The 26,103-nt window shown below is 64.1% G+C and overlaps 3 protein-coding genes across 11 annotated transcripts in view; 2 read left to right on the forward strand and 1 right to left on the reverse strand.

Annotated features, from left to right (window-relative positions):
• The first annotated feature begins 882 nt into the window (after nucleotides 1-882).
• Nucleotides 883-14,068, forward strand: FIBCD1 (fibrinogen C domain containing 1). Its single transcript, XM_080562275.1, has 7 exons — nucleotides 883-1,096; nucleotides 5,910-6,386; nucleotides 7,252-7,411; nucleotides 8,025-8,161; nucleotides 12,414-12,510; nucleotides 12,815-12,994; nucleotides 13,240-14,068. The coding sequence occupies exons 1-7, from the start codon at nucleotides 1,025-1,027 to the stop codon at nucleotides 13,497-13,499; spliced, it is 1,383 nt and encodes a 460-aa protein (XP_080418401.1). The 5' UTR covers nucleotides 883-1,024; the 3' UTR covers nucleotides 13,500-14,068.
• Nucleotides 14,069-14,216: 148 nt separating this feature from the next.
• QRFP (pyroglutamylated RFamide peptide) lies at nucleotides 14,217-22,712 on the forward strand. 6 transcript variants are annotated; one of them, XM_080562279.1, is made up of 2 exons: nucleotides 14,217-16,604; nucleotides 17,618-22,712. In XM_080562279.1, the coding sequence occupies exon 2, from the start codon at nucleotides 17,618-17,620 to the stop codon at nucleotides 18,011-18,013; it is 396 nt and encodes a 131-aa protein (XP_080418405.1). In that variant the 5' UTR covers nucleotides 14,217-16,604; the 3' UTR covers nucleotides 18,014-22,712. The 6 variants fall into 6 exon arrangements, with proteins under 6 accessions (XP_080418405.1, XP_080418404.1, XP_080418403.1 ...); XM_080562278.1 differs by lacking the exon at nucleotides 14,217-16,604 and adding an exon at nucleotides 16,632-17,443; XM_080562277.1 differs by lacking the exon at nucleotides 14,217-16,604 and adding an exon at nucleotides 16,632-17,436.
• Nucleotides 22,575-26,103, reverse strand: part of ABL1 (ABL proto-oncogene 1, non-receptor tyrosine kinase) — a 75,320-nt gene continuing 71,791 nt past the window's right edge. For all 4 annotated transcript variants that reach the window (XM_080562271.1, XM_080562272.1, XM_080562274.1 and 1 more), the window contains one exon: nucleotides 22,575-25,974. In XM_080562271.1, the coding sequence (XP_080418397.1) occupies nucleotides 24,278-25,974 (1,697 nt within the window). In that variant the 3' untranslated portion in view covers nucleotides 22,575-24,277. The remainder of the gene's footprint in view (nucleotides 25,975-26,103) is intronic.

Raw genomic sequence — 26,103 nt, forward strand, 5'->3', positions numbered from 1 at the left:
TTCCCCAGCCGGCCTGACGCAGGGCTGAGCCCTCTGTGCTCTCAGGATGCCCCTCCGAAGCTCTTAGCAGCTCCTGCCCGCAGGTCAGACAACCGGCGGATGAAAGATTTAAGGGAGGTGCCGCGAGGGTACGGGAAGGAAAAAAAAAACCCACAGCCCTGCTCCGAGAGGTGGCGGGAAGTCAGGCCGGCGCTGCCGCTTTGGGCTGGAAACGCCGGGCTTTGGGCAAAACGCCCTGCTCGCGGTGCTTCGGTGGGCAGCCCCGGGGGTGGGGGCCCTGCTGCTGCCCCCCCCCAGCCGGCACCAGGGGTTTGTAACGGGTCCCCTTTGGCTCCCAAGGCTGCAGGGGGGGATAATGCCGATGCTCCCCGCTCTGCCCAGACCCCCTAAGGGACAGCCCCCCCCCCCGCCGTGGGGCAGGGTGGCACCGAGCCCCCCGAGCTGCTGCCCCCAGCTTTGTGGCCTTGGAAATGGGGTGGGGGGCCATGCACCCAGCACCTGCACCCCCCCCCCCCAAAGCCCCAAGGGGGCAGGAGGCACCCCACCCCCCCCCCTGCCACCCTGCTCCAAGCCCCTGCCTTACCTGCAGCGTCCCCTCCAGCTGTGCCGGCACATCTGGGCGGCCCGGGGGGGTGGGAGGGGGGCTTCAATCCGGAGTGACTCCGGAGCGGCTGGAGCAGGGTGGGGGGGGACACAGAGGAGACCCCCCCAGGGCAGTACCGGGGGGGGAGGGGGGGCAGCGGTGGGACCGGGGGGGGGCACCCCAGGGTGGGGGGGGCACCGCTCGCCCCTTTGCCCCCTGCCCACGGCCGGAGGGGGGGGGGGGAGAGCGGGGCGGGCGGGGCTGCCGGGAGGGAAGACCCACCCCCGCGTCCGTGCCCGTGGCCTCCTCCCTCCTCTTCCTCCCGTCCTCCTCCTCCTCCTCCTCCTCCTCCTCCCGTCCTCCCGCTCCGGCTGCGCGGCGGCGGCTGCGGGGCTGCGCCCGGGGAGGGGGCTCGGGGACTTGGCCCGAAGTTGCGGCGCGATGGGGAACGAGCGCTGGAAAACCATGGGAGGAGCCTCGCAACTTGAGGACGGGCAGCAGGAGAAAGCGCAGGTACGGGGCGAGCCGGGGGCGGCGGGACGGGGGGGGGGCGGCGGGACCGGGGTGGGGGGGACCCTCCCCAACTTCTCGCCCGGGGCAGCCCCGCTCGGGGAGCGGCTCCCTCCCGGTCCCCCCCCTCCTTGGGGGAGCATCCTCCTCCCGGGGAGAGCCCAAAGGGAGGCTCCGGGCTCGCTGCCTGCCGTCAAACCCCCCCCCCCCCCCCGCGGTGCTTTATTTCCAGCCGGGGGCGCATCCCTCCGTGCGCCGGGAACGCTCCGGGGCCGTCACACGCCGTTTAAATCACCTCCGAAATCACCTCCTGGAGGGGGTTCGGCGGCCGTGCTGCAGCCAGAGCCAGCCGCCTGCCTTCATTTCCTCGCCCCCCCCCCCCCACCCCCCCCAACCTGCCCCTCTCCTGCCTCTCCCTTCTCCCTCGGCGGTCAGGTTTTGGGGGGACGGGCCGGCGGGGTGCGGGGCAGGGTGATGCGTGGGTGCCCGTGCCCACTCGCACCAGCGGCCACGCGTGTGTCGGTTCCCCCCAGCCGAGCCCGAAGCCGTGGGGCAGGCAGGGAAGCACGGCCGGGGCACGTGGCTGCCTCACACCCCGCGCCAGGCAGGGCTGGGGGCGAAGGCGCGCGGTGCGGGGGCGAGCGGGGCTGCAAAGGGCCGGGGGAAATGAGGGAGATGGGCCCGACCCTGCCCGAGAGTCGAGGGATGGAGCCGGGAGCAGTGGGGCAGCAGCAGCAGCCTCTATCATCTGGCTTCCCTCTGCACCCCGCTGCCCGGAGAGGGTCTGCGGGGAGCAGGCGCGGTGGTGGCACGCTCGTCCCCACGTCTGTCACTTGCTTTTTGCCCTTGCCTTTCGATGGGTCTGGCCCCGCGCGGGGCTGGACGGCACAGCCTGGAGCCGTTTGGGCTTTGCAGAGGAGGCAGAGTTTGCTCCCAGCTCCCGGAGGCTCCAGCAGAGAGCCGTCCCTGCGCGCTCACCCGCAGCCAGGCAGCTCCGGCGCGCTCGCCAGCCTGCTCCTCTCCCCGCACCGTGCCGTAGGAGCAGCAGCAGCAGGCTGCGAGCACTGAGGAGAGCAGGTAGCAGGATTCAGGTCTGTGCCGTGTCCGTGAGAAGCAGAGCAGGGTGCTGGGATGGGCAGGGAGCAGCGGGGTGCTGGGACACGTCCCCAGCACAGCCCCGCACCCCACGGGGAGCAGCTCTGCCAGAAGAGGGGAGGAGGAGAGGGGCTGGAGCGAGGCTGCTTCAGCCTGGGCGGGCAGGGGAAGAGCAGGACAAGCAGCTGGGACGCACAAGGAGCTGTCTGAGCAGCAAGCCGTGCCTTTGGGTGGGGATGGAACAGCCCTCGCTGTCCTGGGGCTCCTCTGGGGCCAGAAGGACCCGGCAGCACAGGGGGTGGTAGGGCTGCAGATTGCCCCAGCAGCAGGGGCTGGCTGATGCAAACCCTGCTGAGAAGCACCACTGGGGGCCTGGATCGCACCCAGCTGGGGCACGGCTCACACGGGGAGCCCCCAGCAGTCGCTGCCCCTGTCCCAGAGCTCTCCCCGTGGCCCTGCCTGGTGAGCCCGCAGCAAAGAGCGGCGGCTGGCTGGAGCAAAGGGCGCCTCCTCCTCAAAGAGCAGCCCCACAGCGAAGCTCAGCCTCTCCCAGCACCGCTCTCCATCCTCGGCTCCGTCTCCACACCGGCTACCTGGGGACAAGCCAGCTCCTGTCCTTCCCTCCCTGCAGCTCTGCTCCAGCTGCATGTGCTGGAGCTGGTGCATCCTGCGCCCAGTGCGGCCACTTGCTGGGCTGGTGCTGGGCACTGGTGCTGCTGGGACCACCCCATGGGCACGGTGGCCATGGGTGGAGACACCAACCAGGGCTTGGGGTGCGGGAGCTTTTGCTGCCCCTCCATGCTGGCTCTCCAGGGTGCTCTGAGCCCTTTGGAGGGCTAAAAAGGAGCAGGATCCTCGGCGCCAGCTCTGTGGGGCTGTCTTCTCTGTGCTCCACGTGCATCCAGCTGCTCCTCAGCATGCAGAGAACTGGGCTCGGCCTTGGCACAGGAGGGAAGCAGCGGGACTGCTCCGACTGCTCCCGGTGCCACTGCCATCAGACGTCAGCTCGGAGGCCACCGGCTGCAGGGAGCTGTACACGAGGCCGCCTTGGGCACCGCCACGGCTCCATCCATCTGCCAAACCTCGCTCTCCTCCGCGGCTCGGTGCCCGACTTCCCAGCGGGATTCTGCGCCCCCGGGGAGCGCAGCAGGGGCTGGCACCACCGCAGCCTCACGCACCTCCACCCAGAGCAGGTTTGCAGGTGAAGAAGCTCCGCTCGCTCCTCAGGAAGAAGCGATTTGGGGACATGAGGAGATCCAGCCTGACGGCAAGGGGGACACTAACCAGCAGGGTGTCCATCAGTCCAGCAGAGGGATGCCCTACAGCTGCCCAAAAGCCTCAGCAAGAAGATCCACGAGCTCGAAGCCCCGCGGTGGACAGCAGAAACCCTCGGAGCCCTGGGGGACGTGGCGCTTGCAGGGCCCCGTGCTGGGAGCCGGGCTCGCTGCTGCGGTGGCTGCCGAGGGGGGGGGGGGGGGCTCGGGGGACCCCCACCCAGCTGGGAGCGCTCCTGGTGCCGCCGGATGAGTTTCCCTTCCTCTCCCCACCGCGGGTTGCCAGGTAACACAACCTGCCAGCGAGATGCTGGGGGACCTGTAACGCTGTCACCGCTCGGTGCGGCGGGGCCGTGAGTGGAGGGGCTGCTTTGCAAAGGGCTCGTGTCCCGTCCCGTCCCCCCCCCCACTGCCCCGCGGTGTCGGGGCTCGAAGGCTGGAGAAGAGCGGGGTGCAGCTCCTGGGCAGCCCCGCAGGCTCGTGGCGTCGGAGCCCACGTGGGATTTGTGGCCGTGGGAAGCAGCACATCGTACATATGCCTGTGGCGCTGTTGGTTGAAGCCCATCACTGCCAGCTGGTTCCCTCGGGGGTCGCAGCCTGTCCCAGCAGGACATCAGTAAGGGGGGGACGCGGGGTCGGGAGCAACCCCGTGCAGGACAGGCGGGTGCAGAGCTCATCCCGCAGGTCCCCAATATCCCAACAAGTGCCTCCGCTCAGCGGCCGTCCTTCGGCTGCCGTGCTCGCAGGGGACGGGTCCCAGCTGCCCCCAGGGGGCTGCCAGCGATGGGCGCCTCCTGCCTCCATCTCCCACTGCCCCATCCCGTGGGCAGAAGCACTCCGAGGATGAGCCCCCCGGTCCCTGTCCCACCCCCCATGTACAAGCACACAGCAACCCCCCCCACCTTGCCGAAAGCTCCCCTTAATGCTGTGACATTTCCTCCTAGCGCACACAGCAGGCTTTGGGGCTGCCTCCTTAAGGTGCTCCCCGCGGGGTGGCTCCCACGCAGCCCAGCGCCGTTCCCATCGCCAGCCTCACCCCGTGCTCCGGGGAACAAACCCGGAGCATCCCCTGGGGCTGGGGGGCAGCCGTGTCCCCCCCCGGGCCCTCCCCATCCGCCGCAGCTGGGGTCACCTTAATGCAAATGGTTGCAGGAGCGTGAGTGAAGGGTGCTTGAAGGAAGGTGTCACTCCAGATAGATGTGCACGGGAGGGGACAGGGCCTGGGAAATCTTTGCAGATGCAGCAATTTTCCTCTCATTCCTGGAGAAAGTAGTCTTTGTCTCTGCGAATAGGCGGCTTTCTGGCAGCCCTGCAATTCCTTGTGACAGCTGCGGCTGGGGTCAGGGGAAAATCACAGCCTCTGTCCCGCAGGTGTAATGGGAAGGGGGGAGGCGGGGGGGGGGACGGGAGCTGACGGGGCGGGTGGCAGCTCGCGCCCTCCGCGCTGACAGCGTCGCGCTCCGTGCCGTGCAAGAAGAGGCTCTCGCCATGAGCCGAGGGCTTTGGGAGCTGCTCTGCTCCTCTCCGGGGACAGGGACGGTGCAAAGGGGATGGGAACGTGGGGCTCCCTGGGGCAGGGAGTTCCCCGCTCGGAGCAGGTCCCCGCGGTGCTCAGCGTGGCTCCGGCTGGGGGACGTCCCGTGCTTACCTCTCACCCCCTTGCTTTCCCCAGGTCCCCGCTCCGGGGCACACAGGAGGCGTTTTTTTCCCCGTTTCTCCCCATATTTGTGCACGCGCAGGGCAGCAGGGAGCCCGCACGCACCTCCCTGGAGCTGGGGCTGTTCTGGCTGAGCATCGCCTGTTAAATAAAACATGCGAGCGGCAGCACGCGGCCGCGGCACCATTCGCTCTCTTTATTATTTCATACCTCCGTCTCCCAGGCGGTTTTAGCAGCTTTGCTCACTGATCTCGCCCGTGCCCCTCCAGCCCTGGCAGGGCCACAGGGCTCCCCGGGGTCCCTGGGGTCCCGTGTCCCCCCCCTCTGGCGCACAACGTCACCTCCCTCGCTGCCGGACCCGTCGCAGAGGTGCGGGTCCAACCCATGGGCACGGATGCAAGGCACATGCAGAATGCCACCCCTCAGGAAAAGCCCACAGCCTGGCCTCTCTGCTGTCCCCTAGGTGCCAGCTACCCCCCCCCCTTCTCCCAGGGGGTCTTCTGGGGGGGGTCTCATCCCAGTTCTTCCCCTCAGGGAGACCGGTGCCCTGCTGGGACTGCCTGCCCGAAAACAGGGCACGAAGGCACAGCCCCCCTCCGGGCTTTGCACGGGGCCAAAAGCGCTCTGCAGCGGGTGTAAGCCCCGGGGCTGAGCCCAGCTCCTGTCCCCTGAGGGCCTGAACCCACCTCGTGGCGGAGGGGCAGGGGGGTGGTGGGTCCTGAGGTCTGTCCGGATGGGTCCTGAGGTCCGTCCGGATGGGTCCCGATGGCATCTGTCTGTGTGTCCCCAGAGGATGAGCTGCGGGTACATCCTGTGCACCGTGCTGCTCTCGGTGGCCGTCCTCCTGGCGGTGACGGTGACGGGGGCCATCCTCTTCATGAACCACTACCACACGCCCGGCACCGAGCCGCCCCCCGTCATCAGCACCAACCCCGAGGAGGCCAACGCGCTGGTCACCATCGAGAAGGCCGACAGCTCCCGCATCAACATCTTCATCGACCCCAACTGCCCCGACCAGGCGGGGAGCTTCGGGCGCCTGGAGGGGCTGCAGAGCTCCCTGCTGCGCGCCCTCTCCGACCACGACGCCGAGGCCAAGGCCACCAAGGGGCAGCAGAAGGCCCTGCTGGTCACCGTGGCCGACGAGGTGGCCAAGCTGCTGACGCACGCCGCCCAGCTGCGCGCCGACTGCGACGGCCTCAAGAAGGGGCACAGCGCCATGGGGCAGGAGCTGAGCGCCCTGCAGGGCGAGCAGGGCAGGCTCATCCAGGTGGGTGCAGCCCCGCGGCGCTGCCTGGGGGACTTGGCTGGCCCCACGCTCGTAGGTCACGGCCCCTGGCCTGTGTGGAGGGAGCAGCTCCAACGGAGAGCAGCTGGGGTTGATGCAACAACGTCTGCAGCCTTTTAGGGTCTCCGTGCCCAGCTCCCTGCTCCAGGTGTAGCTCAGCACCTCTGGGCATAGCCGAGCGGGCGGTGGGGGGGACTTCCCCTCCCTGCTCATGCAATAACCAGCCCAGAGCCCTGCTCACCGACTGCCCCTCTGCCCTGCCCAATTCACAGTCCCAACCCCCCCCGGATGGCACCAAAACCTTACCTGGGTAGGGCAGAGCTGCCAGGATGCTGCAGGTCCTGCTCACGGCTGGGTGCCCGTCCCTCTGTCACCTCCTGCAGCCGCTCGCTCGGTGCCGCTGGGCTCAGCTCCGCTGCCCCGCTCCCGCCTGCCCTCACCTCGCCTGCCTCTCCCGGCCGGGTCACCTCGGGGGAAGGCAGAGCCAGAGGCTGGCTCAGGACACGGCTCCTGCTGCCACCCCCGGCTCCCCCAGGTCACCCAGGGATGGATGCTCCTTGTGCCCGCTCGCATCGACGCACCGGGGGCTGGGTTTCTCCAGCCCAGAGAAGACCCCGCCAGGCTGGAAAGCACCCGAGGGGCTGCTTGGGGTCTGCTGTGGCTCTCATGTCCCCACCTCGCGCCCTGGCTGGTGGCGCTGCTGCCTGCAGGTGTTTGGGGAACCGAGGGAGCGGGCAGAGCATCCTCGCTGCATGGGGACGGAGGAGCTGCTCTGCTGCGGGTAGAAGGGGGCCTAAATCACATTTAATCACGCTTCGTCACCCCCCCGTGTCCCCCTCACCTGCAGCTGCTCTCGGAGAGCCAGACCAACATGGCTCGGCTGGTGAGCTCCGTCAGCGACGTGCTCGACACGCTGCAGAAGGAGCGCGGCGGCGCCCGGCCCCGGCTCAAGGCCGACCTGCAGCGAGCCCCGGCCCGGGGAGCGCGGCCCCGCGGCTGCTCCAACGGTGAGACGGGGTCCTCATCCTGCCCGGGGAGAGGGTGCTGCCACGGGGCGGCCCTCGGCATGTCCCTGACCGGGAAAAGGGGAGGGAGAAACTAACCCGAGATGGGGAACCCAGCCTGGAGAGCACTGAGTGCGGTGGGGGGACCTGGGCAGGAGGGAGGTGTGCCCAGGATGGGTTTCTCACCGTGCAGCCCCCAGCTACCCCTAAGACGGCCTGCGAAGCCAGCCCAAAAGCCACTTTACCTCTGCCTATTCCCCACGGACGTGCAGAAGTGACCCTTCTCCCTCCATGGCATTCAAACCGTGGGTTGGGATGAGGCTGAGATGGCCCCGGGGCCGGCAGCACGTGCCCGTGCCCTGCCTGCGGCTGCCTCTGGATCCCTCCTCCCCAGCTGGGACCCGCCAGCCCTGGGCATCGCAGGGGTCCTGGGGACGGTCCCTGCCCCATGGTGGCTGTGTCCCCCCCAGCACTGCTTGCCTGAGAGGATGGGAAGAGCGAGGCAATGAGAGCTGGCAGCACGGTCGAGAGCCTGGAAGAAATGGCAAGCCATGAAATTAGCTCATTAATTAACCAGCCTCCCTCTTTCCCACCCCATCCCCGTGCCCCGCTCCAGGCTCCCGGCCCCGAGACTGCTTTGATATCTACGCGAGCGGACAGCAAGAGGATGGGATTTACTCCATCTTCCCCACGCACGACCCCTCGGGCTTCCAGGTCTACTGCGACATGACGACGGACGGGGGCGGCTGGACGGTGAGCGGGGCGACGTCCCCACGCGGGGACGAGGGGGCTGTGGGCTGGAGACGTCGCTTGGCTGTGCACCGGGACCTGGCACCGGCTCAGGACGCGCTGCTGGGGCTGGAGCTCGGTGATGGAGCCGTGACGGAGCCCGTCCTTCCCAGCAGGGCCGGTCCCAGGATGGGACACAACGGGGCAAACGGCTGTGCTCGCCCCGTCCCCGCGTCCTGCTGGGCGGTGTGAGCTCGTGCCGGGCTCTGCGCAGCGTTTTGCTGGATGCGGCGCACGGGAGCAGGGCAAAACATGGCAGTGAAGGCAAACCAGGTAGCAGGGAGCCAGCAGACCCCAGCGGGGTGCTCAGGCAGCACCCCCAAAACCGGGCTGCTTGAGATGAGGCCAGAGGACATCAGGAGAAATGTTCTTGGGAGCCACGAACGCCTGCTCTGCCCTCCGTCACAGCCAACAGCCCCCAGCCCCTGCCCAAAGGGCATCGGGGGTGACCGGGGCTTTCTGCACCATTTTTTGGAAGCTCAGAGGACGGCTTCGTGCCCTCCCTGCCCCCTCCAGAGCCCGGGACGCCCCCAGCCCCAGCTCGTTTCGCCTCAGCTGACAAAGGGGCACCCCGGGGCGCCTGCACCACTGATTAACTCGCCTTGTCCACTTCGCTTTGCTGCAACGCCACGACAGCCCCGAAATCGCAGTAATGCGGCACGGAGCGGGCAGGGGGGCGCAATCACACCCCCCAGACCTGGGGACCCTCCTCAGCCAGGTCCCCTTGGGTGCCCCCACCCAGGGGGGCACTGCCGGGGGTGCCAGGGTGCCACCCCACAGGGACCCAAGGGTGCTGACCCCGGGGGCAGGCAGCCTCCCCCCAAGGACACGCTGGCTGAGCCGAGCCGCCCCGCGCCCCTCCAGCTGGGCGCTCTAGGAAATAAATCCCCGCGATCTGCTTCCCCTAAGCAGCTTTGAGCGGTGCCAGGAGGGAGCTTAGCCCCCCTGCCCTCGGGGGGCTGATGAGCCTTCGGCCTCGCTCTGCCCGGAGCCCACCCCAGGCAGGAGCAACCTGTCGTGCGCAGCCGGGTCCGTAGCGGCAGCTCCAGCAGGGAAATCAAGGCACAGCACAGGGACCCTGGATCCTGGGGGCTCACAGAAGGAAAAGGGGGGACCCGCTCCTTTCCCAAGGTGCAGGGGGTCCTGGCAAAACCCACACACACAGCCTCCCCCAGCCACACACTCAGGAGCTGCCTGAAGAGCAGCCCAAGGTGATTAGCCAGCCACTCAGAGGTTTATTTAAAGCTGCTGCAGCTGGGAGGGCTCCAGCTGGGCTGGGGAGGGTGCAAAGTGAATGATTTTACCCCAGGCAGCACCACGCGTCTTGGCCTCAGCTGGGGACCATGGAGCCGAAGTCCCGGTGCTTTGGGGCCGCAGCACCCAGAGCAGGGAGCGGGGTGCTCGCCCTGGCTCCTTGCCTCGAGGCACGGCACCAGCCCGGCTTTGCCACCCTTTCTCTGGGTTTTTCTGCAGTGCAGGCTCACAGGTGTACCCCCAGGGCTTGGGGGAAGCGTCCCACTCATCTCCCATGGGGCTGGGGATGTGTCGGGGTCCACGGGCACGCACCCACGGGGGCTCCAGGTAAGCCCCAGCTGGGTGCCGTAGTGCAGAGCCTGGGAAATTTCCCTCTCCTCCTCCTCCTCCTCCTCCTCCGGAGCGATTACTCCTGACATTTGGGCTTATTTGCATGTGGGTGGGTGGGTGGAAGCAGCTGAATCAATTTTGACTTGGGAGCTGCTGAGCTAAGCCCGAGGCTGCAAGGGAGGCTCGGAGCCTGCGGAGACAGGGCAGGGGCAGAGCCGTGCCAATGCCCCGCTGGGAGAGAAACCCGGCCGGGGTCACCCCCCAGCATCTCCCCGTCCCCACGGGGTCACCACCACGTCCCCTCGCCCCGAGGGTCCCCGCTCGCTCCCCATCCCCAGGACAGCTCTGTGCAGCTCCCCGTGCCACGGCTCTGCTCCCCGCGGCACGACGTGACGGCCACATCCAGCCCGGGGCTGGGCACCCAGGGGACGTGGGATGCTTTTTCCACTCCCTACCGTCCCCGGCGCTGCGCGAGCGATGGAAGCAGTTTGGGGCTGTTTCCCATGTATTTTACATAGTCAAAAAGTAGATCCTGGCAGAAAAGGGAGCTGGCGGCACCGGGGGGCACTCGCTGTCAGCAGGGCAGCACGAAGGTGGAGGCAGAGGGGAAGACGTTATTTTGGGTGTGCCACCAGCCTCGGGGACACCTCTGCCACCAGCTGCGGTGCATGGCCAGGTCTCTGTCCCTCGGTGAGCGGGAGCATCCGTGCCCTGTGCTTAGTGCGGGGTTTAATTGCAGTGATGCCCGCGGGCTGACCGAACCTCGCAGCAGCAGCGCCGGGGCTGCAGCACCAAGACTTCCCAGCCTGGCTGCAGGCAGAGGCTGGCGCTCCTTTTTTCTTTATTTTTACTCACTTTTCTGGGCCCGTGCCTTTCCGGGGTCTGCCTTGCTCCGGTGAGCTCCCAACGACCCGAGGAGGCAGCGAGCTGGGGCGATGAATATTTCAGCCTAGGCTTTAAAGCGGGGAAGGAAATCCTTTTTGCTTAAGAGGGGGCGATGCATATTTTATGGGGATGAAAAGAGCAGGGAGCCCGTGCTGCTCGCAGCGATGCTGCGCCCCCAGCCCGTTTCTCACCTGCAGCCCCCGGCCCCGCTGCTGTCCCCACGTCCCCCCTGCAGCGTCCCCCTGCGGGAGGCGCACGGCAGCGAGCGGGACGGCAGCAGCACCCCGAGCTGCTCACCAAAAGCCAGCGCATCCCTGCCTGGTGGGCGCACCAGGGATGCAACAGGAGGGACAAGAGGTGCAGAGGAGGGCGCAGGAGACCCAGAAAGCTGCAGGAGCTCTGGCACCCTCCCAGCGCAGGGTGCAAGGCAGTTTGGAGACTCTCGGAGCCAATTTTGGGGATCGTGGGGCACCAAGGGCTGCTCTGGTGCCGGGAGAGCCCCGTGCCAGCCCTAAGCTGCAGGCGCCTCGGTAATCACCGCACCGTGCCGAGGCTCAGCTAATGAAGCCGTGTCCCGCACGCTTTCCTGAGCACCACTCGGGCAATTGGCCTATTTACAACCTCGGGTCAAAGCCGATTAAACGGGAGCATCGGCATCGCCTCCGCTGCCTTCCCCGCGCGGCAGCGCTCGGAGCCAGCCTTGGCCGGGGAAAATCAGCTCGGGGCCCCCAGCCAGCCGCGCCACCCCCTCGCCTGCCAAGCGCCCAGAAAGCCCCTTTAACGGGCTTAGCCGCGGCTTCTCAAGTGCTCAACGCGGGGATAAAAATTAAGGCTCTAATTCTAGAAGGTAAGTACAGCAGGATCAGCGCCGCGCCGCGCCGAGGATGGCGCTGCACCTGCGCAAGGCGTCTCCGCCAGCGCCCAGCCCCAAAACCGCACGGGGGGCAGGAGCTGGGGGTCTGTCCCCATGGAGAGCAGCTCCGGGACATGCAGTGGCCATTTTAGGGGGGGTAAAATCCCACACGTGCCATGGCGCTGTGCCACAGAAGGACAGGAGCATCCTGGAGAGGTGGCACTGCTTGCGGGGACAGCCCAGCCTGGGTTCTTGGGTGCTCGGGTGCTCAGCCCCAGGCAGCTCCCCTGAGCCCCCCCGAGCCCACCGGCACCCAGGGGAGCGCAGCGCTGCGGGGCCGTCCTGCCAGTTTCGATTCCCCCGCAGGCAGGCAGGGGCGGCCAAGTTTAATGCAATTAATCTGGAGCTGGAGGCTTAATTACGTTCAAATGGTCGGACACGGAGCAGCGTTTTCTGGATTGCTGTCAATAAATCAAACTCAAAATAATGATAAAAGAGGATGAAACGCACAGGGCGTGAAACGCTGGTGAGCAGACGGGGGAGGAAAAGGGGTGGCTCCGGACAGAAAAAAACAGGCTGAGCCCCGAGCTGGCCCAGGTCTGGGCGGCACGGAGAGCTGAGGCACGAGCTCTGCTCCACATCCTGGGGGGGCATTGAGTTAAATCCTATTTGAAGTGACCCCCCTGTCCCCGGGGGGTAATGACCCGGCATCGCCTGGGAGCTGCTCGCTCCAGCATCCCTACAGAATAACCGAGCCCGAAGGGTTTAATTTGGGAAGGGTTTAATTTTTACCTGGGCCTAATGAGGCAGCGGGACAAGGAGCAGCACGGCCAGGAGCAGCTTGGGCTCGGAGCACCCCACAGCTGACCCCCCCCCCCCCCCATGTCTCCCCAGGTGTTCCAGCGGCGGGAGGACGGCTCGGTGAACTTCTTCCGTGGCTGGGAAGCGTACCGGGACGGCTTCGGCAAGCTGACGGGAGAGCACTGGTTAGGTGGGTGGGCGGCAGCCCCCCGGGGCTGGATTTCCTGCACACAGGGCTGAACCCAAACCCCCAGACGCTGCCTGGCCACGGAGGGGGGGGGGGACGTGACACATGGGGTGGCTGCAAAGGGGCAGCAGCAGGCAGGGAGGCGGCGGGGCTGTTTGCCTGCAAGCTGCGTGCGCGCTTTTGGCCAGCGGAGCAGGGGCGGGGGGGGGGGGGAGCTGCTGCATCCCACCTTGTGCCCCTTTCCCGGGGGACCCCCCCTGGATACACCCTGTGCTCACCCTGTCCCCTCCCCCCCCCCCCGCCGCAGGGCTGAAGCGGATCCACGTGCTGACCGTGCAGGGCACCTACGAGCTCCGCATCGACCTGGAGGACTTCGACAACGGCACCGCCTTCGCGCACTACGGCAGCTTCGGCGTGGGGCTCTTCTCCGTCGACCCCGAGGAGGACGGGTACCCCGTCTCCATCGCCGACTACTCGGGGACGGCAGGTAGGGTGTCGGGAACGTGCGTGGCCCCGCAGGGCACCAAAACCCCTCGCTGGGACTGTGTCTGCGTCTGCGGAGGGTTGGAAGCAGGACAGTGACTGCTGTTGGGTATCGGCACAGCGGGTGAGCCCCAGCACCCCGTACGGCACCGGGGAACCCCACTGGGGTGTGTGGGACCCCCGGGGACAAGGGGTCCTCCAGGGAGAGGGGTGGGAAGAGCCCTTCACGGCTCCTTTACCCTGCGGCAGGAGACTCCTTCCTGAAGCACAACGGGATGAAGTTCACCACCAAGGACCTGGACAACGACCACTCGGAGAACAACTGCGCGTCCTTCTACCACGGCGCCTGGTGGTACCGCAACTGCCACACCTCCAACCTCAACGGGCAGTACCTCAAGGGCCACCACAGCTCCTACGCCGACGGCATCGAGTGGTCCTCCTGGACGGGCTGGCAGTACTCCCTCAAGTTCACCGAGATGAAGATCCGGCCTGTCCGGGAGGAGAATTAGTGGATGGCACGAGCTCCCCCCCAGCCCCTGCCCTTCCCCAGCGCCCTGTGCCCCTGTCCCCCCGTCCTCCCAGCGCACCCCAGGCTGCCCTCTTCCCCCGGGGTCCCTCGGGAGCATCTTCCCCCAGGGGCGGCAGCTTTTTCCCCAGGTGTCTGTGTTGATCCCGTGCCCCCCACTCCCTGCCGAGATGGGTGCCCCCTCCCCAAGCCACTTGCGGTGCAGTGGGGATTTGGGGAGCGGTGCTGGGGGGGCTGAGCCGCATGGTTGTGCCAGGCTGGTCCCCTCTGCTTGTCCCCACGGTGGGCACGGACATCTATAAGCAGCGTGGCCAAGCAGGCGAGGGGCTGGCAGCCACTTGGGGGGACCCACAGAGCCCCCGCAGTGCTGCTGGCGATGGGGAGGGCTCTGCGGGGCTGGAGCCCCTGTGCTCGCATCACCACACCTGTGGCTCCTTCTCCGCCCTGCGAATGCTCCCCTCTCCCCATCCCCTGTCCTTGCAGTGGGGGGGCACACGTCCAAACCTCGCTGTCCCCGCCAGGCTGGGGCGTGCAGCCGGGCTGGCCGCCTGTCCCCGCTCACGGACACCCCGAACACACGGGCACGGCGCTGCACGGACGGAAGCCTGCAGCCGAGCGCCGCACGAAGCCGTTTTGGTGGCATCGGGGAAGTGGAGAGCAGGAGGAGGAGGAGGAAGCGAGGAAGGCTCGCCTCCCAGCACCTGCCTGCCCCACGCAGCCCCTCCCTGCCGACAGGACCCGCTCGGACTCAGGCTGGATTTTCACCATCCAAAAGCTGCGACCTTGCCCGAATCCCCCCGCTTCGGCCAGCACACACCTCCCCCTGCGAGCCCCCGGCCTGGGGCCCCGCGTTCATTTCCATCCCCGATGAGCCACGCTCCGGCTCTGCACCTGCAGATATTCAAAGCCTTTCGTTTCTTCAAATCCCATTAAGGTTTTGCGGAAAGCAGCCCTGAGTGGGGCTTAGCATCTGCAGGGCCCTGATAACGGGGCTGCAGCCGCAGCCAGGCTCTGCCCCGCGCCGCCGACCCGCCGAGGGGTGCAGCAACCCCAAACCCCTGGGCACGGGCAGCGATGGGGAGAGGAACAGGCTCTGGCAAGGACTCCAGGGGGGCTTCTGCCCAAAGAAAGCCCCCAACAAAGCCTGTGCGGGAGCAGGGAGGGGAAGGGGAAGCCGGGACCCTTGCACCCTTTGTGATATTTCCAGCAGCAATGAGGAGAGGAGCCCCTGCACCGGACCCTGCCCTGCGGAGCGCAGCCGGAGCACCCCGAGGAGGGGAGGACAGCCCCTGCTGCCCCCGCTGCCCCCGCTGCCTGGGGACTGGAGGCACCGTGAGATCAAAGCCCCGTCCTCCTGGCAGCTTTGCACTTCCCTGTGTGCTCCTTTTTTTAAGCCTTCCCCTGCGAGGCGGTGCTGGACGAGCCCTCTCACCCGCCAGGCGATTCTCCACCCCCCTGCCCCGCTGGGGGAGCGGGGACAAGCGATGTGCTCGGCCCCCCCCCGCCCCCCCAGCTCTGCCCTTTGCCAGGGACATTTCCCCCCTCGATGGGGACGAGCTGTGAGCGCAGGCAGCCGCCATCAGCCCAGCTCCATCCCTACCCGGGCAGCCAGCCGGGCTGGGTGCCTGAACCAGGGCGATTTGGGGAGCTCCGCGGTGGCTTTTCCCACCCAGCACGGGGGCAGGAGCCCCCCAGCAGCTCCCGAGGGGCTCCCGGCATCCCCGGGAAGGGGCTGCAGGGAAGGCGGCCGTGCCCCAAATTTGCTTTTAGCTCGTTTATTTCCGTGGATTAGACGTAGCCGGTTTTATAGCGTTTGCCTCCGGGGAGAAGGGCCTGGAGCTCGTGCTCGGTGTCCCCATCGTGGGAGCTTCTGGGGGCTGGGGAGGGGGCGTCGTGTGTGCAGTGTTTCGGTAGCACTTCCCCGTGTAACTGCCCGTCTCACCCAGGACTCCCAACGAGTTTGGTTTGAATTGCACGACCCGAGGTGCCGGATTTCCCAGGATTAACGCCAGGAACGTGCATGGCGCTCTGCGGCCCCGGTTTGGGACAAAGGCTCCTGCGGTGCCACCTCCCCGCCGCGGGGCAGGCAGGGGTGGCCGGGGGGCAGCGGGGACGCAGGGGGACGGCACGGCCACGGCCTCGTGCTGGGGACGGGAAGGGGCAGCACGGGTGGCTCGCGGGGCCGGAGCCTCGCCACCTACCTCCCCGTCGGGTCGTGTCGTTTTGCCGTGCCGTGAAGTCTCCATCGTGTGTGAGTGGTGTCCAGCGCCGTCCGTGTGGACTTTCTGAACTCCTTAATAAAAGGACCTCATCGTTACCCTGCGTGTCCGCCTCCACGTGGCTGTGCCCACCTCGTGGTGCGGGGCCACCTCCCTGCGGTGACATCGGGCGGGTCCCAGCTCCCCAAAGGGACCGGTGTCGCCGTCCCGGCAGCCCTTCGAAACCCCACCGGGACCCCGAGCCCACTGCTGAGCCCAGGGGGAGATGATGCTGAGCTGCTGTGGTTCGTCGGGGAAGGAGGAACCCAGTCCTCGCCCTCCATCCCAGCCCTGCTGGGGACGCTGGCACCACGCTGCCAGGACCACGTCCTGGCACTGGGGCCGAGGAGGGCGCTTGGGTGTGTTTCCACCTGGGGCCAGATCCTGAGTGGGTTTCGGAGCCTCCACCGGTGCCCACGCGCACTGTAGGGTCTGCACACGCATCCAGGACCTTCAACAGCCACAGGTGGGCACGCGCAGCCCCAGGGGTGGGGGACACTCGTGCCCCCAAGCAGCCCCTGCTGCCCATGAGCATCGCCGCCGCTGGCTCCAAGCCAACGGAGAGCCCTGCTCCCGCTCAGCCTCCCCGCCAAACGAGGCAGCCAACGAAGGCGGCGCGTTAATCAGCGTCCCCCCGTGCCCCCCGGCCGCCTCTGCAGCCACCTCCCCGCCAGCCTCCCGGCCTCTGGTATGCGAGGGCACGCGGCAATTAGCACCCGCGGGTATTTAATGGGGAGAGGAGCGCACTGGCCGGCTCAGTCTGGGCAGGTGCTGGGGGGGGGGCGCAGAGCGGGGCCAGGCCAGGAGCTGGGCATCGCCCGAGGCAGAAGGTGAGTGGCCCGCGGCCGCGTGGCACGGGGAGCTGCCAGGGCTCCGGGAACAGGGGTCACAGGCAGCCCCAGGAGGGTCTGGGGATGGGGATGGGGTTGGTGCACCTCACGCTGGCTTCCCGGGGCGGTTTGGCTTCGCTCTGGGAGAGCCCAAAACGGTGGCAAGGTGCAGGTGAGGCAATGGGGCACCCCAAAGCAAAGCGGGGCAGGTGGGGGAGCTGGGTTTGGGTTCGGTGGGGGCTGCTGCAAGAGAGCAAAGCACCCACAGCAGCCCCACATTTTATGGAGCAGGCACCCCAGCCCCCATTATCAGCGGCGAGTTTTAAGGCAACATCTCCTGCAAGGAAAAAAAAAGAAAGGGAAGAAAACATAAAAAATAAAAACACCACTTCCCCTCTCTGAGGTTCTGCAGCAGGAGGAAGGGGCGGCGGAGGAGCCCTGCCGGTGCTCAAGGTCACCCCCGCGCTGCTCAGCCGACCCTGCCGCCAGCGGGGTGCCCCCGGCCCCATAAAGCAGAGGGATGGCCAGCACCTTCCCCTGCGCAGGCATTACCGGGGCGCCGCGGGTGGGAGCGGCGCATTTGGAAGCCGAGGGCTGCTCAGGTGAACGCACTTAAGTCCTCCCCGCGGTGCCTCTAAGAGGAGCGGGCGGCTGCGGCTGCCACCAGCCGGCCCCGCTAACGCTCGGCCAGCCCCAGCCCAGGGCAGCAGCTGCGAGGGCTGGAATTTGGGAGCACGGGGCCGCCGCCATCAAGGGGAGCGGGTCGGAAGGAGACGGGGGTGCAGAGCAGCCCTCCCGCGGGCTTGGAGGAGCCAGCAAGGTTTTATGGCAGGTGCTGGGTGGGTGCTGCAGCAGATTTTGGGGTGGCTGCTCTGTATCAGCACGAGGACAGGCAACACTCACCCGTAGCAGGGTTGGAAGCGTGTGCCAACCGTACACAGCTTCTGTGGCTACAGGACCCAAAGATGCTGTGTTATTTACCGTGTCTCTCTCCCTTGCTGTGCTTCCCCCAGATGAGAGCACCCTACTCGCTGTCCTGCCTCTTCCTGCTGACCCTGGGGGCCTGCTTCCCTCCCGGCGAGCAGCAGGAGCCCCGGCACCCCGCCGAGGGACCCGCGCTCAAGCCGAGCTGCCGAGACGTGGTGGCCGAGGACCCCGGTCCCTGCTGGTGGGCAAATCCGAAGCGGAGGCGAAGCGAGGAGCTGAGCACCCTGCTCAGCATCGCCCGGGAGCTGCAGGGCTACGGCACCCAGCGCGGGGGCCCGCGGGGGCGGCCGGGCAGGCAGGAGGGTCCTGCACGGCTGCCGGCCGGGGGCGAGAAGCGCGGGGGCACGCTGGGGAACCTGGCCGAGGAGCTCAACGGCTACAGCAGGAAGAAAGGCGGCTTCACCTTCCGCTTCGGGAGGTGAGGGCCAGGGCCTGGCCCCCCCCACCTCCTGCAGGGAGCCCCGGGAGGTGTGCCGTGTCCCCTCCTCTCCTGCCTGGGTTTGCTCGGACCAAAGGACGCCGCGGAGGGGCTGCTGCTGGGATTCCCCTGGGGAAATGGGGGGGCACCACGTTCGCTCTGCTTGCGGCCCTGCCCCGGCTCCCCCAGCCCCGGCGGAGGAAGAGGAGGGTGCCCCACGTCCCCTCCCCGGGGACACGGCCTGAGCCGGGCTGGGGACGCCGTGCTGGGAGCAGCGGGGCCGGGCGGAGGGGGGCTGGAGGATGGCAGGGGGGTAAGGACGTGGGGACAGTCCCGGGGGGGCTGTCGGGAGTGGGTGTCCCCAGCACGGCTGCGGGTGAGGAGCAGGGCTCCAGCTCCCCGCCGAGCCGCTGCTCTCCTCCTGGTTGACGAGCAGTCCCTCCGGCAGCAAATTCTGCTTAGTGTCAAGATGCCACTGAGGAGAGTCAGCTGCTGCGTGCGAACCGGGACAAAGCAGCGGGGCTCGAGAAAATCTTATCCTCAGAAATCCCCACGTGAGCAGGCAAATCTGTCCCTGCCTCACCAGCCCTGAGCCGACGCAGAGACCCGTCCCCAGCGGGTGTGATGGCGATGACCGACCTCCAGCGTCCCCGTCCAGGCACCCCACGGCCTCCCCAAAAACTGGGCTCCTTCCTTCCCACGGCCACCCCTGCCCAGCCGAGCTGCTGCAGAAGCCCCCGGGTGCGGGGAGGCTGAAGGCACCCACCCCTGGCGCTCCAATCCCCCCCCTGCCAAAGGTACGGCTGGGGACAGAGCTCCCCAAAAAGCTCGCACGCCCACGGCCGCGAAGAACAAGCCCGGCTCCTCAGCGCCCGCCTTCTCCTCCTCTTGGCAGATTTAGCTCTGCCAACGCCAACAGCGCCGTTTGCTCTTGTGCCTGCCGCCGCAGGCAGAGAGATTCGCAATCAGCAGCCCAGGTTCCTGCCTTGCAGGCACCGAGGGCAAGTTAGGCGCCTAACGACTGCTAATATTTCATTGCAGGCACGAAAATGTAGCAGGGCAATTATTTGCGAGCGCTAAATTGCACCCTCAAAATCAAAGACTGTGTCAGGACTTGGTTGGAGGAGGGAAAAAAAAAAAAATCAGTCTCCGAGAGGCGCTTTGTAATATCCATCAGGCAGACGGCACTTAACACCGCGCCGCGGGGCCGGCGCGAGCTGATCTCGCAGCAGGACGGGGCTGTAGCCGAAGGCTGGAGCAGGCTGAGCTGCAAAGGGCAGGAGGATGCTGTCCGTGGGTCAGGCAGGCACCGGAGGACGGACGGACAGACAGTGGGACAGGCTGCCCCGGGGGCTGCAGGGGTGCAGAGCGAGGGCGCAGAGCGGGCAGGGCTCCAGGCTTGCGGGGACGCGGAGGATACCGCGGTTTGGTGCTGGTGGTTGGCACTGGGGGTGCTGAGCCCAGCCTGACCCCCAACCCCAAAATCTCCAGGCTCTCCTTGGCTCCTCCAGACCCCCCCCTGCAGGAGGTGGGGAGCTGTATCAGGAGAGGGGGAGCTCTATCAATGTTTCTATGGCAACGTTTCTCCCCCCCCCCCTTTCTTTGGAGCATACAAATGGTCAATAAATACGCACTGATCAATTTTACCCTGCGCTGCCGAAGGGAGGGAGGGCAGGGGAGGTTTGGGAGCCCGGCTGGGGCCAGCAGAGCCCCGGCCCTGCAGCGCTGGGTGTAGCGGAGAAGGGGCTTGGGGCAGCACGACGAAAGCACGCCGTGCACGGCACAGCTCTGACCGAGGCACAAAAACCCTTCCTGAAAAAGGTAAAAGCCGGTGCTTTTACCGGCAGGGTAAAAATGAATGGAAAAGTGCTGGGAGCAAGTGCTCAGCCCCCTGTGAAGCTCCCCGTTACCCTCCCCTGGGCCAGGTACAGCCCTGCTGGCACCCCAGCCCCATCTCCACCCATGGGCTCTGTCCTGGTGGCTGCTCAGGGTCTCCCCTCGCCTCTCCTCCGCCCGGAGCGGCCCCGCAGCGTGGCCAGAGCGCACAACGCAAATCACAGAAACCCAGCGGAGGCTCCGTAGAGAAAGAGCCCGATTTAATTGTGTGCAGGGGACCCATAACGGGTGCTAATGCATCATAACTGGGTCACTGAGCACCGCAGCTCCGGGAGAAAGACAGGACCCGTGCCGGTTTTAGTACAAACACACAGCCTTCGACGGGGGGGCGACTGCTGGGAAAGCAGCTCGGCGCAGCCCGGCTCGCAGGTAAGCTTCCTGCCGAGCTGGATCCACCACCGAAAAACACCCAGCAGCAATCCCCACCACAAAAAGCAGCCAAAGGACTCGCAGGGCTCCACCGGGAGCACCCGGAGTGTCCTGTTGGGGCACCAGGGCCGTGCCGGCATCGCCTCGCTCCCCGCGAGCAGCCCAGCCGCGCCGGGATCGGCCCCCAGCCTGCCACCAGCCTGCTCACACCTGATGGGACGATCCTCTCCGCAGCCGTGACACGGAGATTAGGCACATTTTCCTCTCCCTTCATCGTGGGGGGATTAATATCAGACAAGGAGAGGCTCTCAGCTGGCCCCAGACCATCCCCGGGCGGGCAGAGCTCCGTGCACCTGCGTGCCGCTTGTCCTGCAGCGTCCCTGCCCCGCCAGCCTATCTTTAGCTGTTGAGAAAGAGTTGAGCGCAAAACACTGACCACGTTTTGCATCTTATGACAAGCAGCTAGTCGAAAAAAAAAGCAGGATGACATTAAAGGGAAACTTAAAAGAGCGAACATTGTAATTTCAAAGACACAAAAAGCAAAACAAAAACACAAACACAGCTATTTTTCCCCTAGAGCACTCTCACTTTCAAGCTCAATAGCCTTGAAAATTGGAGCAATCAAACTGTTAAATGCATCGATCTGTTAAATCAACTCCTACTGTACGCAGCTAAATTTAGCCTTTAATCCTGCTCCTTCACTCCCAACGCCGCGCATCCCAGGGCTTTCCCCAGCCAGGTCCCCTGACCTCTGCCATCCCACACCGCTCCCCTGCGAGCAGGGATGGGATCACAGGACGGTTGTATGCCGGGACAGGTCTCGTCTCCAGCTTCCCCCAGCCCCAAATCTGCCACCTCCCAGTCTTTATGGCAGAGATGCATACAAAGAGCAGCCTGGGCACTGATTTTTGCCATGGGTCATCGTCACAAACCAGCCAGGAACCCCTTGCAGCTTTGAGCACGCGTTCATTGGCCACCACCACCTGGCCGAAAAAGTTTGAGCCTTGCCAAGTGCAGGCCATTGACTAATTTACACTTGCCAACAGCATCCTCCTGCTCCTCATCGTCTGTTCCATGCTAACCTGGAAGCAGCCCGACGCAGACAAGCCTCCTGAGGAGCCCCCACGTTCCCCTGCCTGCCTGCCAGGCATCCCCTGTGCCAGGGCTGGCAGATTTCACCTGGGAGTTGTTGAGGGGGGTTAGAAAAGGGGGCAAGCAGGGCTGTAACCCCAAAACATCACCGAGCAACTCCGCAGGACCTCAGGCACACCACTCGGTGCCCTCCTTTCCTTCTCATCCCCTTTTATTCGTGAGCATCTCCATGTAGCGAGCCGGAGGGCCGCGTTTTAAGCACAGCTTGGCACCCAGATCCGATCCCTCCTTTGACATTTGCTGGTGGTCTGAAGGCTGGCAACGAGGACGGACGTTTGGAAACAACACGACTCCCGGATTTCAGACAGACAACCTGCAAAGTGAGCACCGCGGCCATATGGCGTGGCGGCGCCGCCTGGGAGCAGTGGGAAGCTCCCCGAGCTCCCCGCTCCGAGCTGCGCCCCCCTGCCTCACCCCTGCTCACCTGGAAGGAGGGAAACTCATGGGGCAACTCACGGGGCACTTCGCAGCAGAGAAGGGAGAAGGGAAAAAAAAAAAAGAAAACCCAACAACGGCAGCAGAATTACAGAATGCGAGCAATTAACAAGATGTTTAAAACCAAATCTGTGATTTAAATCCAAAAAAAAATAAAACAGCAAAGTGTTTGCCTCAAAACAGGTGATGGCAGTGTTTATTCCGTGCGTCTTTTTTTCCTCTCCTGACTTTTCAGAGCTAGATCAAAGCGTGCGGAAAGGCGCTGCTGCCTGCTCTGAGCAGCCGCTGTGCCGAGGGGCCCCGGCGAGGCGCTCACACCGGGATCGACTCTTTTCGGAGGGGGGGGTCTCAGCAGAGGTAGCTGGGTTTGAAAATATTTGTTAACAGACAAACACGGGTTTTCCTCAACATTGATTTATTTTTAAATATACTACGCGAGAGAGACTGGAATAAAAAATAAATCAAAAAAATGAAAGAGAGAGAAAAGAGAGGAGGCAGAACTGGAAGTCGCGTACAGAAACCGTCTGTACCGGACCGAGTTAAAGGGGAAACGACCCCCCGAAGTGTCACAGAGATGAAGGACAGAGCTATTTACACACTGTAAAAAAGACAAGTCTACAAAAGTGTGTAATAACGAGATACAAATGTATAATATAGTGGCACAATATGTTATCAAAGTAAAAACAGTACCTCCAGGAAAGAGACAGTCCAAGTTTGTTTGTTTTTTTTCTTTTCCTTACATTTTAAAGGCAGCCTGTGGCAGAAGTGTGTAGTTTCTTTTAAACATTTGTCACGTGTTAAGTCATGGCTGGTTGTGAGGGCGAGAAGTGGCGTGAACACACAAGAGTGAACTACTAGAAATCATATACAAAACGAACAGTCCCAAAGAGAACAGAATAAAATACAATGGAAGGCAATTAGTGTTTAGGATACACAAGAGGGGCCACAAGAGTTACAGGGGACAGGACATAGAAAATGCCTTTTTTTTTTTTTTCCTCTTGTTTGGAACTGTTAGAGTTAAATTGCACTGTTAATAGCCCTAAACCTTGTTCTTTCACTATTGTCACGAGTCACAGTTAGTTCCCAGTCGTGTTGCGTTAGTCGGGAAGGTTACAGGGCCTTGGGAAGGAAGCCCAGGAGCCCTGCTGGCAGCTTCCTCGGGAGACCTACCCAAAGAGAGGTGTCTGCAGCCTTCACAGCTCCTTGTACGACGCTGGGTGGAACGAAGCACGAAGACAGCGATGGTTTCAACCCCTAAGCACTGGCAGCTGAGCTCTTCGAGGGGACCCGGCGCTGGCCTGGCAAGGGCAGCACCGTGGACCCGCGAAGCACCGGTCTCGACAGGAGCGCAGAAGCCAGGTCCCACCTCCGCTCACAGCGTAAAAAAAAGGCTGGAAATTCACCTAGAGAAAACAGCAGCTCTTGCCCATCCGCGATGCGCAAGCTCAACTGAAGCAACTGCTGGAGGCACAGTGGTATCTTTGAACTCACCCTAAGCTATCCCCTCCCGTCACTGACGGAGCGATGCCTTGCTCAGCACCAGCCTACTGCTCCCAGGCCTGCTCTGCAACCCTCCACCCCAATTAATGTCAGGTATAATGAGAGTGCAACAGCAACGTCCTTCTTTGGACCTTCTCCAGTCCGTTTTATCGCTGCCGAGGAGACCTGCAGACAGGCTCCTGTGCCACTACGTGAGTGGGGGCTGTCTGCAACAGTTTGAGCCCAAGCAACTCACCTGGGCTCAAAAACGTTAAGAAAATGCTGAGAACACAGATACAAAGGGCAGCAGGTGGAATCGCAGGAAGAATTTGGGTAAACATCACGTGTAGCATTCTATCATTTTAAAAAGTTACATTAAGGACTTCCCCCCCTCCTCTCCCAAGCTCCAGGTGTGTTGCATTAATGCCAGGTAAATGTCAGATTTGGGGACACGTGCTGCAACTCTCCCGAGAAACGCAATGGATATATTGCTATTCAAACACCGGTCCTTCTGCACAGCGGGGCAGAGGGAGGGCAGGAAAACGCAGTAGGAAGTCCTCCTGAGGAGGATGGCATCTCAGTGTCCATCAGTCTGGCGTCAGTCTTAGCAGTCTGTCCAGAGCAATAAAATATTAATAAAAAGGCATGATGTGACATCAGCACTTAGACTTGTAGTCCACAAGGCAGGAACTCCACAGATAAGACGATTACGAGTAAATGAAACGCAGGGAACCTGGGCTAAGAGGGTGGAAAGCGCCTCTTGAGCACAGCCCTGCTCTTTGGAGCTGGGGCATCCACAAACAGCCTGTGGCTTTTGCACAGCCCTATCCTGAATGCCCCAGTCCTTTGTCAGTCCGCACATGCTGTTACTCTCTCAACAGTTGACTTTGGCCCACTGTGATTTATTCTTTTTTTTTTTTTTTAAACCTGGCTTCTGCTACCTCTGAACAATGTCGCTGATTTCTTTCACCGAACTGAGAAGTTTGCTAAAGTCCTGGGTGGCTGCAGGACCACTGCCAGCCGTCGCTGGGCAGATCTGAAGCTCCCGTAGGTTGTTCTCCAGCTTATTGATGGCCTCCCGAAAGGCAAATTTGTTCCTCATCTGCTGAATGGAGTCCACGTAGCTCACGCAGAAGGTGTAGAGGTTCTTGCCGGCCTCCAAGACAGTGCTGTGGCTCGCCATTTGTTCCGAGTTCTTGCTAATGGCGAGCCGGAGAGCCTCCGTACTTTCCAGCACCACCCCTTTCGTGATGGTGCCACTGGCGATCCTCTCTGGGGGCTGCCGGGTCTTCCGCAGAGAGACCCTGGTGGATATGAGAGGGATGAAGGCCGTAGACGACGGCTGCTCCCCGCCTGGGGCGGAGGGCACAGACGAGGAAGAGGCAGCTGGGGTTGCCGTGCTCATCAGCAGCTTTGTGGAGGACTGTGGCTTTGGTACGGAGGGGATCCCCAGCTTCTTCACGCCTTCCCCGGACTGGTTTGGCTTGACAGCGTCGCTGCTCGCAGCATCTGCAACCTGAGTCAACTGTTTGGATTTCGGACCCGACACCGCATCTGCTGCTGCTTCGTGGCTGGGACTGTGAGACACTTTTCCAGGCTTGCCAACGGAGGACGAAGAGAGCGGAAGCGGAGGGGCCGGTTTCAGCTTCGATAACTTCCCTTTGTCCTTCCCTGCCGACTCCGAGGTCTGCTTGAGCCTCCTCAGCCGGGGCTCCTCAGAAGCCTTGCTGGCACCTGCAAACCCGGCAGAGTTGGGTTTGGCAGCAGAACCTTGGTCCATTGTCACAGTGGTACCTAAGGCACTGGATTTGACTCCATCATCCTTGTGCAGCACGCTGGAGGAAGGAGGGGCAGCAGGCTGCCTACGGCCGAGTTTCGGCGTCAGAGTCGGAGGGCTGGAGCCAGGACTCGACTCTGCGTCCTTGAACACATCGTCAGTGGTCTCTTCGTTTTTCTTAAGCAGCCGTGGAGGAGGGGTCACTGTCCCCCTGACAGCAATGTCAGTCTTGGCCTCGTTTGCCCGCTTCCGAGGCAGTGCTGGCTTTTCGCTTTTGTGCCCCCCAAAAGTGGAGGAATCAAACTGGCGTCCCGTGGACTGCAGATCCCGAGGCAGAGTCACGGATTTCCACTCGGTGTCCTTGGCTCCGTGGGGCACGCAGGAGGCTGAGCAGGACCTTAAGAAACGCTTGCTGGAGTTGGAACTGCTCTCCTCCTCGCCAGCCACCCCCCGACTGATGCTCATCGTGCTGGACTTCTTCCGTAAGTGGGGAGATAAAAATCCAGAGTTCCCGGCGACAACCCCGTTGGTGACACCAGCCCCGTTGCTCGGGCTCTGAAATTTGGAGGGGTCACCTGCATCTGCGGAAGGCGCAGTGAAAGCCCCGTTGCCAGCATCCCTGCCCTCCTCCTCCCCACCCGCCTTGCGGTCCGAGTGGCCGTCCATCTCTCTGAAGGAACTGCTCCGCTTCGGAGGGGTAGGGGCAGTCTTCTTCTTCTTCTTGATAAGGGCACTGAAGAGGTTGGGCTTCTTGTCTTTTGGAAGCAGCCTCTCGTCTTCATTCAAGCTGCTCTCCAGAGCCACCCTCTCCTTCCGTGGGAGCAAGGGAGAAATAGCAGGCTCGTGGTCCAGAGGGTCTGCAAGGGAAAGAAAAGAGTCTGCTGAGCTGCGCCTCAACAGGCAGGACAATCTGTTTGCTTCCAGGATCAAACCACTGCAGCACCTCCAAAAAGGTGCAGGTTCCACAAAGAAAGCCAGCTCCAGAC

Source organism: Anser brachyrhynchus (genome assembly GCF_964034855.1).
Source record: "Anser brachyrhynchus genome assembly, chromosome: 19".
NCBI lineage: Eukaryota > Metazoa > Chordata > Aves > Anseriformes > Anatidae > Anser > Anser brachyrhynchus.

Bases quoted from the DNA above. Each gene is read 5' to 3' on its own strand.
- FIBCD1 (XM_080562275.1), top strand. From the start codon at position 1,025: ATGGGGAACGAGCGCTGGAAAACCATGGGAGGAGCCTCGCAACTTGAG. The intron at 7,412-8,024 runs GTGAGACGGGGT...GCCCCGCTCCAG, and splicing joins GCCCCGCGGCTGCTCCAACG to GCTCCCGGCCCCGAGACTGC. The intron at 12,511-12,814 runs GTGGGTGGGCGG...CCCCCGCCGCAG, and splicing joins GACGGGAGAGCACTGGTTAG to GGCTGAAGCGGATCCACGTG.